We start from the raw sequence: 15,565 nt of genomic DNA, 5'->3' as shown, positions 1-15,565 counted from the left end.
GTGAAAACAAAAATTAAAAACTTTGCGCTCGAATTTCGAATGAAAAAAAAAACAGAAGTGGCCATATAGTTGTATATAACATTTTATAATGCACCGTATATACTTGTAATATGGCGTGTAGTGCCTACAGTTCTATTTATTTCCATTCACGAAACGGACAATCAACGGTCGTCATTGTTCCAATGCGGTGTTTCTAATTAAAACACGTATAATTATTTAATATTCCGTTCGAAAAATACTTCGCATAATATTGTTCACGAGTTTTTTCCTACGCAAATCAGCCCCACAATTTTTGAACAACTTTCACGAATTATTAACCATAGTAATTACGTAAAATTAATAAACATCAAGGTAGGTTTAGCAAAATCGTGCTTATTATTCATAATGAAAACATATAATTTTTTGTTGTATTTAGTATTAAAATAATAAAATATAATGTTTACACTAAGACTAGGTTTTTAATAATATGTTAAATATTTATAGATATATTTTAGATGTAAATACCTTATTGTCAAGTGCAAAACATGTTAAATTAAAGATAATATTATACTTCTAGGAAAACTAATTGCATCATTATAACTGTTTTTAAATCATTCGAAGCAGTGCTATACTTTTATACATACATTTATTGATTGTTTATTAAATATAAAATGTTGATAAATCAACATTTTATACTTTCTAACGCAAAATTTTCAAAACTCAAAATTATATGGCATATATTTTACATATTGTACATGGTATTTTTTAGTCACTTGGGTCCAATAAATAGTACCTATAGATATTATAATTTATGAAGTATAATATTAAAAAATACTGAGAACGCAGTTCATTCTTATGGACCATCAAAGCATTATTATATTTTATAGTCAATAGTACATTAAAACACTGAATACATATATACTAAATATATAATATTATACACGATAAATCCGCTTAAGCTCTGTACATAATAAGTAACCGACTTATTGCGCTCCCACCCACGTTTATCTATATATTGACGTTTAAAATTAAATCAAATTGTTTTGACAGCGGACTATAATAATTTATATCGTGTTTGTCCTGATAAAAAAAATGTGAAACGTAGAAAAATTACGCCATTTCATTGTGAAAATCGGCTCATGTCATACGTATAAGTAGTCATCGCCGTCGCTTGTATACACATAATATATAGGTGTGTGTATACATACATATATATATATATATAAACATTCTAAACACGTCTTACACTGTGGCAGGTATGCCAGTGGAATAACGCGTGACAAGCGGTGGAGGAGGAGGAGGATGACGATGATGAGAACGCAAAGGAAAAAAACCGTTTATACAATGATAATAACAATATTATATTATATATCCGCGAGAATGTCCCGCCGAGAACGGACTTCCAGCTCTCCGCGACTCGACTCGCGCACAAACAACCACGTAGCGGCCTATTACAGCTATATATGGTATTATATATATGACAACGATAATAATAATAATAATAATAATGTATAAATATAATATAGCATCAGATGTGTCACGTGGTGCGACATTCTTTTCTTACAGTTAGCATTACAAAGCCACAAAGGTAGAGATATATATTTATTTATTATTATTATAATAATATCATGTACGGAGGGCCGGCGAGTATCGAAAATTTTTTCATAGCGTTTTATTATAATACGTTTACGTGTATATTTTTTTACATTAGTTCCACACGCGTGTTTCTGGGTGATCAGAATTTTAGTAAAACGGGATGAAAATGTACGACTATTTAAAATGATCAACATTTTTATAAGGCGGTATGACCGTTTACCCCGTGTATAACAGTACGAGTATTAGGTATGGGGTCAAACAAAGTGAACGGAAACTGTTTTTAAAATATGACGTGAGAACAATATTATGACATAATAAACCTATGATATCTCTATTATTCTTTACCGTGGTGTTTCTGACTTAACTTTCAAAATTACGACAGTAGTACCGGCATGACATCATAATATCATAAAATATGTACTAGCGGCCTACAAGCCCGCAGGATAGGGTTAATGAAAAACGTTCCCACGTTAATGTGTGAAAGAATAAAGAATACTTATATCGAACTCTTAAATGGCTTACAAAATAGTACGTTTTCTGAGTAATAAAATACATAAAAATATTATTATTTAATTCATGTATATTTATGTATTTTATTAAGAAACAAAATAATAAGTAAATATTATAACTGGCGTAGCGATTCCCAAGGGCTACAACATCAACGGTTATTTAAAAAAAAAATTAATAATAATTATAACGTAATCATTAGTTATAAATGCTTTAAAATCAATTATTTTATGATAAAAGTAGTTATGAAAATAATTTATAGCTTTATAACAACTAATAAGTATACAAACATTATGAATTATTGTGACCAATTCGGTGACGGATAAACCTATGTATTACAGTTTTTTATCTGAGATTTTAACCTGATCTTTGGCTGCCCGTTTCATAAACGCGTTGTTCAATTTTTCCTATGACCGCGTATCCGTGAGAAACTACTATTTGACAGTTCATGTGATCGACAAATGATACGGGTTACTGTTGATGTCCGGTGATCACCTGGATGGCGCTTACTACGATTGGATCATGTATAGATTTAGGTTACAGCTACGGCGTCTACGTCGTGTCATGTTCTTTACATCGTATTTTAATTGGCTGTTGTAATCGTGGTAATATTCACTGACCATGATCTACCGTAAGTCAAACCAAACTCGACTTTTGAACACCACACAACATACGACGTATAGCTGTGAACACGACTTTAGGTACAACAACGATTGTCAATTGTTACCTTCCATTTTATTTGTGTTTTTCTTGACGCCTAATCGTTCAAAATTTTGTATGTGTATTATATAGTCTTGTGTAGTGCGATTGAATTTCAACTAGTCTCATACGACTACACGAGCCTCTATATCATCTACGTAGCTTCGCAGCACCTAATTCTTCGTGAGGATTACACACCGAGTGTCTCACATAAAAGTAGGATATACGCATCGGCCAACTTAATTGTATACGGTAATAATTAAGAATATTTTATTATCATTATTTTAAACTTTACGTATTCGGTTTGTAAAATCCAAACTTATTTATTTTGTATACGAAGAGGATGTTGGAAATATATTGCATATATGATATATCGTATATTTTTATAAAAAAAATCGATCATTTTCATTTTCATTTTTGTTCTATTTATAATAACTAAAAATCAATCCAAACGATCTTCTATTTTGAAATATGATATTCTTGAACTGATCTAAACGCACTTTTCCCATAAAACATTATCCTATTAATTACAATTCGATACCTTGACATTGCATATACGTGTGTTAAGACAGCTAAATATATTCATTCTTATACTATGTCGTATATACCCACAGTCATGTATTATTTGGCACAATGGAATATGGACACGAAGTATAAAATATATATATTATTAAGACTTAACCCATAAGCTATACCTAACGCAGCGTCTATCACTATCTATGTACAAGACATTTGTCTACATAGTAAATATAATATGCTGTTTTGTATAATTCGACCAAATGTACCACTAGGATTTTCGATGTATACAGTAAGCGGCGGTGTCATCACTCAGTGACGCTCACCCGTACTACCTATATAAATTAATTGATCTATATGATGCGCCGCGCGTACCATAATAATATTATGTAACCGCATGATATTATATATTATATTACCCATTTACATGTACAATTTCATCGTACCATTCGTACTGTCCATTTGTTATAGACTGCGTGCAATAACAGTGACGTCGTATAATAATATAATGCACAGAATGTAATATCGTGGATGGCAGTAAGGGTGGTCATCGCTTAATGCGTTTTATAAATAGTAAAATTGTATTGACGTCGATGATATTATATTTATGAGTTATATATATAAAGAGAAACATAGGAAATACGTTTACGTTGTATACCAGATACCTAGTATGCACGGGACATATTATATATGCGTATCGAATTACACGCAGGCGATCGTTTTGTATGTGTTTAGCTGCCGATGAGTATTTTACCGTGAAATGGATATTTGATTGCGTAAACTCCGACCGGACCCTCTGCGAAGTGAATAGAGATATAGGCACAATATACACAACACATCATATGTAGGTTATACATCCCATATTATATGTATATAATTATAATAGACGGCGTGCGTTCACGGGATAATAACATAATACTACTACAATAAAAATCATAGATCGAACATTGAAACGTGCAAGATTTACGAACTATCAGTAATTTATTAAAAATAAAAGCAAATAAAATACAAAATAATTGCTGAAAAAATATTAAAATAATTCATTACAAGTGATTATAAACTATGAATGTAATAAAATATAAATACGTCAAGTATTGAATAATTTTAATTCACAATATTATTTTCATTCTATTTAATACAAGTCTATCGCTATTGTGATTGTAAATCTTGCTTTTGAGTAAGTATTCAGTATCCTACGTCTGAGGTAAGATTTAACCTCTGAGAGAAACTTTGGTAAGTAATCGCACGCAGTGGCGTATATAAGAATTAATTTCGGGAGAGGGAGGGGGGTTATAAAAAATGATATTTGTTGCATATTCAACATTATCGAGTAAAATTACAATGTTAATCATTACGATTTATGCTGTAGATAATAAAGGTCTATAAAACACGTCTGTGTTGCTATTAATAGTAATAATACTTAACAATATTGAATTAATATTATAAATTAATTTTATTTTAATAATAAATTATAAAAACTAGAATATTATAGTTAAATTAAAGTGACAATGGTCGAGTGTCTAACTGTTGGTCACCAGCCGTAGTAAATCGAAAATGTTAAATGCGTACCAGCTACATATAGACTATATTATGTATGCATTTATTTGTATGTTGTAGTGTATACTTACCTATATCGTCGATGGTTATAAAATATATTACAAATTATGGACAATTTTCAACAGCAGAGAGAAACTTTATAAGTTTATAAACTAGTTCTAATCTTATCCATAGACCATAAGCTAAAACTTTCAAAATGAATATTTCGTTTAAAATAAAACTTTATGATTATAATTTTGACTGTGAATTTTATAAATAGATGCCTGATTAATTCTTATTGTTAGTTGTTTATAAATTTATAATCAAAGGAGCTACATTAACTGTGGTTAAAAATATTTGTAAAATAATGAAAACGATGCACTAACCCCGAATAATTATTCTATTCACCGCTTTCTAACGTTATTGTTAGCTGACTGAGTCTTCTTCAAATCGGCCACCGCGTTGTGTGTTCATCTACCATTATACTTGTCAAACACAAAATATGTACCTTATACCTACGTATACTTAATTAGGTATAGTAAAAATTTATTTTCGAAAAATAAAAAACTTATAATAGAACTATATTATAATTTGAAAGCATTACACGAAAAACAATTGAACACGTCATCAGCCCTTTACTACACAAATGCAGGCATCACAGCCGGTATTCACTTTTTACTATTAAACACACACGCCCCGAGTGTGATTATTCCTTATACGATGAGCGGCCTGTGCGAATAGCGAATAGTATACTACTGGCTGTGATCCTCCAAGATCGTAGGTCATCTGGTGGCGCGTTTGCAGTCTGAAAACGTTCGGAAAAAATCATTCGTGCGACTCTTTCGTACAAAAGTCTATAGCCGCAACTCACCACCACGTAACGGCTGGAACCGAGCACGCGGTCGTCGAGTTATGCGCTGTCATGTCATTGACAGGTTGGTCCTGGCGAAATCGGTCGCCGACTACGGCCTTTGCAAGCACTGAGCGCCTCAGATTCGCTGTCTTGCGAAGCTGCGGGTTCTTGGGGCTCTAAAACGGTGGCCATCAAGTTACGCGTCATCCGGTCGTTGACGGCCTGGTCTTGTCGCAATTGATTGCCATCCGCTTTTTCAATGGCTGTAGCCTTTTCAAGGGCTGTGCGCTTCAGATTTATGATTTCGCTAAGCCGCTGGTTTTCCCCGTCCAATTCAGCTGCTGTGGCCTCGCCGCCATCATAGCCGGCCTGTCGCAATTCATCCGCGAAACGATCAAGCTCGGCGGCCGCTCTGTCCGACGCGGCTGCCGCACGCTCGTTGTTAGCTTCGAGTGCGAGCCGTGTTTCGGCCACAGCGTTCCGCGAAGTCCGGTCCAAAGCGTCGGCGAGACGCGCCCGCCGCTCGATTTTGGTCCGCAACAGCTTCACGAATGACTCGTCCCGAACGGCCGCTGACCGCGACCACGATGCCAGCTGTCCCGTGATCTCGGACGCCCGCAGTCGGTAGTACTCTTCACACTCATCGTGTGTGCCGCTCATCGTGTTAGTGAATTATTTTAATATTTATTATTTAAAAATCGCTCGAATGATAGCTATTTTAATTACATAACAACGATGTTTGTTGTCTGAGCAATGGGCCGACAGCAATACGAGATCTATCAATAACAAGTATTGTATAAACTATATAAAAATTTGGATATTGATTTTTACAAGCTAACCAGAATATAAAAAAGATCAATAAATGGAAATATCACAGCAGAAGACTACTACAGGTCCAATGTGTATATACCATTCTTGGACAATTTTTTAACAATTTTAATTTTTTTAAGGGTAGATTTTTAAAACACCGTGAGTTGTTACAATGTTTTCGTTGTCTTCTTCCAGGGTATATAATTCATTCAGACGCAGACAACGACTTTAAACTTCGGATTAAAACATACAAAGACGAATTAGACTGCAGTGAAATGCAAACCAGGGGAGAAATGTATCTATGGCAAAACAATATAGTGTAAATCTATGAGAACGTCAACAAATATCGTGTAATTGTTTTGTGAGTGTGAGAATACAATTTTTCCATGTATCTACAAGCTTTAGGGCAGTTGTAGTTAAATGGATTGGCTTTAATGAACATACATCAAGACATTCCATTATTTACAGAAAAAATAATTGATGAATTTAGTGTAAAAGCCAGAAGGATGAATTTCCGTCTTGATTGAATTTTTTTTGTATAATAATAAAGAATGAAAATAATACATTTTTATTTATGACATCCCCCCCCATACCAAAAATCTTGCGCACGCCACTAATTGCAACCCGCTGCTCTTTATCCGCAGAATCGGTTACGTTTAAGATATATCTAAACATTTTTTTTAACCAAAGTTTAAGAATGTCAAAGTAATAAACAGTTACATATTATATTTTGACTTTATAATTTTCATAATTTGTTTTCTATTTTTTACACGATGAAATGCATGGATAAAGCGTTTGTATACAACTTATCTGCAACTAGCCAAAAATGTACTTTAGAAATTTTAGAAAATTTGAAATAACAATATCAGAACTATGAAAAATGATAAAAATATATTATGGAATTTACACGGGTGTAATTCGTTTAAAATTTAAAATCTAATATGTTCATAATCACTGTTCACCGTTCGGTAATCTTAAAGAAAATATTCTAGAGACTTTTTAAGTTGATGGTTCAATGGATTATTATTCATTTGGACTTATTTTTGTAAAATACTAAATTTCTGAGATACCTTATCAATAATAATCTTAAAATATTAAAACTGCATAAGAATGAACAACTATTTTATCTATTTTTCTTCTCTATATACATCATGCACGTATTAATATATGATGTATTTCAAATTATTTGTAAATATCTTTCATTAGTCAATTTATACACAATATTATGCATGCAATACAGCAACTCGCTCTCCATCGTATAATTCTGAACGCACGCCATTACAATAATAATTAATTTTATTATTGCGCCTCGAACGATCTTAACGTGGGTTTTACGTGTCTTAGTCGTATTATGGCAACCAGTGGCGGATTTAACGTTAATTTTTCGGCAAATACCGACGAATCCCCCACCTGTCTGTATTTTGCCTGTGGGCTGGGCTAACCTGAATTATAGGGAAAATGTTTTGTTAAAGGTATACACGACTCACGGATATATATCGCACGTATCGCCTCCTTTGTTTTTACCAATTATCACTTCAATCTTAAACCCACCACTAGTAACAACCATTTTGACATTATATTTAAAATTAAAACGTAACATTCATATTGCTCACAAATATGTTTAAGGTAAAAATATTAAAATGAAAATCATCATATGATATTTCATCTGACATGTTTTGTAATGACCACGCGAGTTTCTGCTTTTCGGTATTATTTTCAGTACAGTGTTGTACGTACCTATATCATGGTAAAATCATATATTATTATTTACTCGTTATAATTCTGAACAAAATTACTGTACCCATTAGATTTAACTATTACTTGGAAAAGTATATAATTATATACTATATTAATATGCACAACAATATTTACGAGTATAATATTGATTCTCTATCAGTTTTTCAATATCGAATTATTTAAACTCTGTAGAACTTAAATTATTTAATTAAATTTTTTAACTGAGTACCAATTCTGATTGTTGTATTTGCTAACCCTTATTTTATTTTGAATGTATTCAAAACAACATGTTTTTAAATAATATCTATATATATATTTTTCTTTTCACAATCAATTAGATCAAATATATATAAATTATACTCAAATAATTATAATTAGGTATGTCATATAAAATATATATATGTATAATATATTATTGAATAAATAATAATAGACAATTATTTGTAAAATCTAGTCGTAGTAAACCTATGGTACGTATAATACGTAACGGTATTATGTAATGCGACGTTCGACGAAGTAATACTCCCTCCTCCCCTCATCCGCTTAAACTACGTTTCAGATCCTCTTATATTCAAAAAATGGCCAAAAGACGTTTCTGGTTATCTCCATTTCCCACATACCGCAATGGAATAATAGTTTTTAAAAACTCAATTTTTACATTTTAGTATCGCATCCGAGTCATCTGGCCGATTGTGCATGTACCCGTATATAAATATAATCGCACTTTAAGCCATTGTAAGTATGTAATATAAACATATATGTTATAATAAAATATATTTTTAGATTTCAGTGGAGGGACGGATTAAAAATCACGTGCATTTCAATAAGTGATTGTCCATGTACATGTCATATATATGTCATAACGTTTAAAAGGAAAAGACTTACCAGCTGGTTTAGGAACATTTCGTTTGACTTGCATCCACTTGTAAGTGGGTACGGCCGTCTGGACGGCTGCTGCGGCTGCGGCGGCAGCGGCTCCGTGCTTTTGCTGGCCACCGCTGTTTTGCCGGCCACAGTGTTGTTGCTGCTGCTGTTGTTGTTGCTGCTGCTGCTGCTGCTGCTGCGGTTGGTGGTGCTGGTGTTGGTGATGCTGCTGTTGGTGATGAATGTGGTGGTGATGTTGCTGTTGCTGCTGGACGTGTTGCTGCGGTTGGCCGGCGATCAACGTGGCGTGGTACGCAGACGCGTCGTCACTGTACGGTGACGTACCGTCTCGGCCGCCGTAACACTGGCCGCCGGAGGACGCCTCCTGCTTGATGACGCGTGGACACCGATCGTCACCGGACGTCGGCGCGGTCTGTAGTTGAAGCGGTACCGCGGCCACGGTGGCCGAGGTTTGAGCGGACGACTGGACTGGTGGCGGTGGAGGTTGCGCGGACGGCGGTCGCGGCTGCTGCACCGCTTGTCGTCCAGCGGCCGGGTGTTCGTTGTTGTGGTTCAGGTGCATGTTGAAGAACGCGTTGTCCACGGACGCACCGCCGCCACCACAATACGACTCGTTACGGACAGCGTTGTTATCCCGATGGTGATGACCACCGTAACCGTTGTAACCGCCGCTGCCACCGCCGCCTCCGACACTACCATCGTCCGAATACGCGCCATAGTCTTGTCCGTGTACGGCGGCTGCGATGCCGTTACAGTCCAAGTTTGTATAGCTCAGACCGTCCGACGACGTGATGATGACGGCCGCTTCGGCCGACTGCAACGAGTGTTGGTGGTTGTGATGGTCGTGTTGGTGGTGGTGCTGGTGGTGATGGTGGTGGTGTTGGTGATGGGCATGGTAAGTGCCAACGCCTACGTCGGCCGCCAGCTGATCGTAAGCGCCGTCGCCGCCACCACCGTAATACGAACGGTAATCGGCCGCCGACGCGTTCTTCTCGTAGTAAACGCCGCACTCGGCCGCGTACGCAGGTTCCAGTGGCGGCCGGCCGCCCAGACACTGCGGCAGGTCGTAGTCGGCCACCAGTCCGCTGGCACCGCCGTAATAATCGTCGGCCGCGGCCGCCGGCGTGTGCGTAGCGTACGACATCATGTCGCCACTGCCGCCGACGCCGACGCCACCGTTGACCGCACCGCCGCCGCACGTGTTGTTGTGCATTCCCATGTTTGTCGTCTGCGAAAGTACATACAACCGCGAGTATTACATTATAATATTATATTAATATTTCCGTTACGAATTCAGTGGCGTGGTAAAGGTGAAATGGCTATACAGTCTAATGCTGTATCCGCCCACTTAGAATCTAACACCGAGGCACATTTACTGTCATATTTTTTACCCACTTGTCGTAATAAAATATTATACAGTGGATTCCGCTTAATGTGGGCACCGGTTAATAAAGGCATCCGCTTAATATGGTCAAAATGGTCTGGTCCCAATATAAATGTATATTAACAAAGTGTCTCATCCTCCCGGCGTTTTTTACAATAAGTACATTTTTATCGGGAAAAATAAAAATTCAAGTAGAAAGGGATTTTGTTGACTTTTTTAGATATTATAATTTTTTTTTTTTTTAACCAATTTCGGTTTTTACGGGCAACCGCTTAATAAACAGGGTTGGTCTCGACGTGCCCGCATTAAGCGGAATCCACTGTACTTATCACTATAAATTTTTATCCGTTTGTCATTTTGAGGCCATAGTTTTAGCCCCGCCACTGGTTATAATATTAAGTAAGTTATAATGTATAGTATATTATAATATTAGCTGCTGATCGGTTAGGATTTCAATGCAGGACGTACTTTCACGTTGTGAAAATCGCTGCTAGTAATGCACAATACATTTTGTCACGAATTTCATGTCATATTAAATATATAAGTAAACCGAATTTTATTTATTATTAAATACTCGATTTTTGAATTTTTATGAACTTTAAGCCATTTTATGTGTGAATTTATATTTTTACTCAAGATTATAATGACAATTTTAATGTATTTTATAGCATTTGTATATGTAAGTTTAAATTTTGTTTCAAAATTATAACGAGATTGTATATACAATATATTCGAGAACTAATAATATAATATAACGTATTCTATATACCTCATGTTTAATACTTGACTGTTTAACGATCACTTAAGAGGACGCTCAATATTCTTAACTTTAAATTCGATAATAGTTAAATTTACTCTAATATTAAAGCTAACATCACAAAATATATTCTATTGAACTAAAATTTGTTATGATGTACGTTAATAAGACAGAGACAACACTTGCGGGTATGGCGTCCTCTTAAGACAAATTAATCAAATTCAGCTTACTAAAAATCCACTTATAAAAACATCAAATTATCGTACTTAAAAAATTTAAATAATATGTTTCTATGTATACAATGCATATTAAATTGTAAAGGTTGTGTATACTTAATAATTATTTTTGGTTTTTATTACTCCTTATTAGCTAATTATTTTAAATGATTAGAGTATTAATGTATTTTTTTTATAGAGACATTTTTTAGTGTTATGTTGTAATTTTTACTTAAAAGCAGCTGCTAGAGTGTATCCCTTTCCTTACACCGTATTATTATAATGTATAACAATAATCTTTCTGCAAAAAAGATTTTTTAAATATTTAAATAATAAACTATATTCTATTTTTAAATTAAATACATCATTCATACGTCATAATTCAAAATTCATCAAACTGAATGATTTTTAAATCTATTCGCAAAAATACATGTACGATATCTAACAGAGCGTGGAAAAAAAATTTAAATAATTATAAATATATTTTATTATTTTTGTATACAATTTACATATTTACTGCATGCGTTTGATTTTAGTGTTTCATTAGGTAAAAAAGAGCCATGTATATTTTTAATTTCTGTACGAACTCCTCGCAACATGGTATTAATTTAGAATTCGTTATTTTATTTAAATTTCGATTTGAACAAATTAACAAGTGAATGTCCATTAAGTTTTTTTTTATCTATAACTTCGCGTTGTATTTAAACATGACAATGTCTTAATTTATGCGTCTACATTAAACATATTAATTTAATCAGCTGCAGTTGTATACAACGATCGATATAAATATGTAGGGCATTAAAAAAGGGTGAATATTATTTTAGTTTTTAATTAATAGTATAAGTTTTATAAGTATACACCAATACCATTATGCATTAGTATTGGTATATAATAATAAACAAACCGCATACCCGCATACATCGTTAAATTGTATCTTTATTTTATTTAGATATTGTATATAAACAATAATAAAAGTTAGTTTTAACTCAATTGTGTATGTTTAAATTGTAAAATGAATTATAAAAATATTAATGCTCTTATCATTATTGTGTTAATAATATTTTTTTTGCAGCTAATTAGTATCTACTTTTTTTGAAAAGATATTTAAAATAAATATTTTAGCTGGAAATTAAATTTCTATTGTTATTTATAAATGCTAACATATTTTTTCTTGTATCTTTTACAACATGTAGTTACACTTAATTTATTGTGTCTATATCTATATTATACATGTGAGTATACTAAGTACTTACTATACTACTTACGTAAATATATTTGTATACTTCATAATATTATATTAAAACGTTTATCATGAAACGATTGATATGTAAATTGTACTGTTAACGTTTTTAAATGAATTATTATATTTATTTTCGTATATTTCTGATAATTATTTAATTATGTATGTTAGACTCGACAAATATAGATACTCAGTGTATTACATGCATGTACAAAATACATTGCATTGCGTATAAAAAATTATAAATTATAAAATTATAATATGTATATTAATTGTTAATATTTGATAAACATTAAAAAGACCATTAATAAACCATGCGAATTTCTCAGCTAGGAAATTGTGATTTAACTACACACATATTATTATGGTTAACAGGAATAATGTTATTGCAGTATTATATATAGATAAATATGCGATTTATACGCATTTATTTTTAACTGATTTGACTGCTGCGAATATTATTGAAGTAATAGAGTGGTAAAACGTGTATTTATAGATGTTTGTGTACCTCTAGAGTAGAATTTACTATCCTAACAAACGTCAGATTTTATGCATGAATAGACTGAAATTGACTGTCACTGGATTACAATAATATGTCTTTTTGATGTTGACGTATCCAGGTGATGTTTATCTGTTTGGAATACGACAAATCTTTTATGCAGAGTATATAATGTACACGTTAACAATGTCTGTTTCTTTTCAAGTTTTGACAGTTTTCAGTAAACTTTTTTAATAGAAAAGTTTAGTTGTAAAACACGACTGTAAAACTAATGGAACAAGCGAATTTTTTATTTATTTTTAACGGGAAATCATTATAAGCATACCAATATTTTTTCAATCTAATTCCACACCATAATGCATTTTTAATGTATAACAATATGATTTCCGTAGTTAGCATAAAATGTATGACAAAAACTATGACGTATGAAAAATCGTTATTAAGTGTGTAGTAGGCTAAACGTGTATTTGTATATTATATTATTTATAAACACATTTATAGCATGACCAAAATTGTACAACAATTTTTGCTGGTTCTATTATGTATACCTAGTTATTAGTTAAGAATGGTTAGATTGATTTTCTTATTTACAAAATGACAATGGTTTTAACCTTAAGTGTAGTAATTAATTCATAAATTATAATTTAAGATCAAATTAACTTTAACACGTACGTAATTATGTTTATTATAAATTAAAAAAATATTTTAGGTGAACGATATTCATATTAATACAACTAATAATTTATATTAGTACCTAACAACAGGTATTTATTAGCATGAGTTAAATTTAAAGTAATAAGAAAACAAAATATAGATTTTGACGAAGATGCGCAATTCATGCAATACAAAAACATATTGGCATTTTTTTATCCGAGCCTGAAATATGTTCATTGTTAATCTATATTGTTTACTGTTTTCCAGTTAAAGTATAAAAAGTACAAAACAAGAGAGAAGAGTTCAAAAAATTCCTATCAACTTTTAACTTTTTGTATTTTCCTCCCAAAACTGTTTCTATAGTGGTCAACACATATTATTTTGTATCGTGGCAAGCGTATACTATTATATTATATTATGTTCTAATATGTATTATGTAGACCAACTACACCCAGTGGTGTCATGGTAAGCATATTTCAAACCCTATGCAAAGCATTTAAACGATGACAATGTTATGTGACATAGCTAAGTCATTAACAATTTAATTTTAAAAAAATATTACGACAATACATTAATACAAATTTTAATTTTTAAATTCGAGATAAATTTCTGTAACGATAAGCAATTTATTGAATTTGACAAACGTTGTTCGCCACACCACTGCCTTCGCCTATATACGTACTGCTGCGGTCATTAACGGATAACGAGTGATGACCAATAAGAATAAAATTAGTGTTTCCCCCATTTGGCAGTACCCACCTGATAGATAATAGGCCTGTTCATCGATAACATCACTTCGTCCCGCAGTGGCGACAGGGTCGGCGCATACCACCGTAGCGGGCGCGCGCGCGAAACTCGCAGGTAAAAAGAAAAACTAGCACGAAACTCGCGGCACGAAAAATTAACGCGGACGGAACGGGCGATCGCGACGAAAACGGTAATGTATTATATGGGCACTGCTGAGGAAGGCGGCGCTAGAACGACGATGATATTATCTCAAGTGTAATGATAATATACTGTTGCTGTGCGCGGTCAGTCAGTCGGCATATGTAAAACGATAACGGCAATAGTATTATAACGGCGTACCGTGCGGCCGGGCGGTACGTGCCTAACTGGACGTGGACGGTATATCGCGCGCTATCGCGGTACACAACTGCCCGACGGTTACCCACACCTATCGGCATTACGATAAACGCCGCGATGAATCGTCATACTACTGGTTGCGCGCGGTTGCCTCCTCCGTAAGGCGCGCTCGCCCGCTGTATCGGTATCGCGGCCGTGGTTTACGGCGATCCGCCGACAGGGTGGAGTCCGGCCGCGGCGCGCGGTACGGCGACACCCATCGGGCACGGCCGGGCCAATGGCCGCGCGCTGCCCGGTCCACGTGGCCGCAGCATCCCGCGGATGGGCGTGAGCGATCGTCACCGCCGCCGCCGGTGATCGATTGTTTGCCGGCCGCCGATTCCGCCGGGCCAATGGGCGGGCGGAGCGATCGGCCTAGGTATATCACCGTATATTATCCGCTATTGTTGTTGTTGTTGTTCTTGTTGTTCTTGCGCCTGTCGTTGTCGTCGATGTTATTGTTGTCGTCGCCGCCGCCGCGCATATATGACCCACTTTTCGCGGCGCGTCTTTTGTCAAAAGCGGTAGCACTCCCCCTGCAACCGCCGCCGCCGTCGTCACGCCGGTACGACTTCT

At 34.5% G+C, this 15,565-nt stretch overlaps 1 protein-coding gene across 1 annotated transcript in view; it reads right to left on the bottom strand.

Annotated features, from left to right (window-relative positions):
* The window catches only part of LOC113551013 (homeotic protein labial-like), a 41,533-nt gene extending 26,571 nt beyond the window's left edge, over nt 1-14,962 (bottom strand). The window contains exons 1-2 of the mRNA XM_026953001.1: nt 14,627-14,962; nt 9,119-10,346 (exon numbers count right to left, since the gene is read on the bottom strand). Coding sequence (XP_026808802.1) covers nt 9,119-10,346; nt 14,627-14,659 — 1,261 coding nt within the window. The 5' untranslated portion in view covers nt 14,660-14,962. The remainder of the gene's footprint in view (nt 1-9,118; nt 10,347-14,626) is intronic.
* Nucleotides 14,963-15,565: the final 603 nt, after the last annotated feature.

The sequence above is a fragment of the Rhopalosiphum maidis genome, chromosome 2 (assembly GCF_003676215.2).
Source record: "Rhopalosiphum maidis isolate BTI-1 chromosome 2, ASM367621v3, whole genome shotgun sequence".
In the NCBI taxonomy this organism is placed as follows: domain Eukaryota; kingdom Metazoa; phylum Arthropoda; class Insecta; order Hemiptera; family Aphididae; genus Rhopalosiphum; species Rhopalosiphum maidis.
This window is presented reverse-complemented; position numbering and strand designations above follow the sequence as displayed.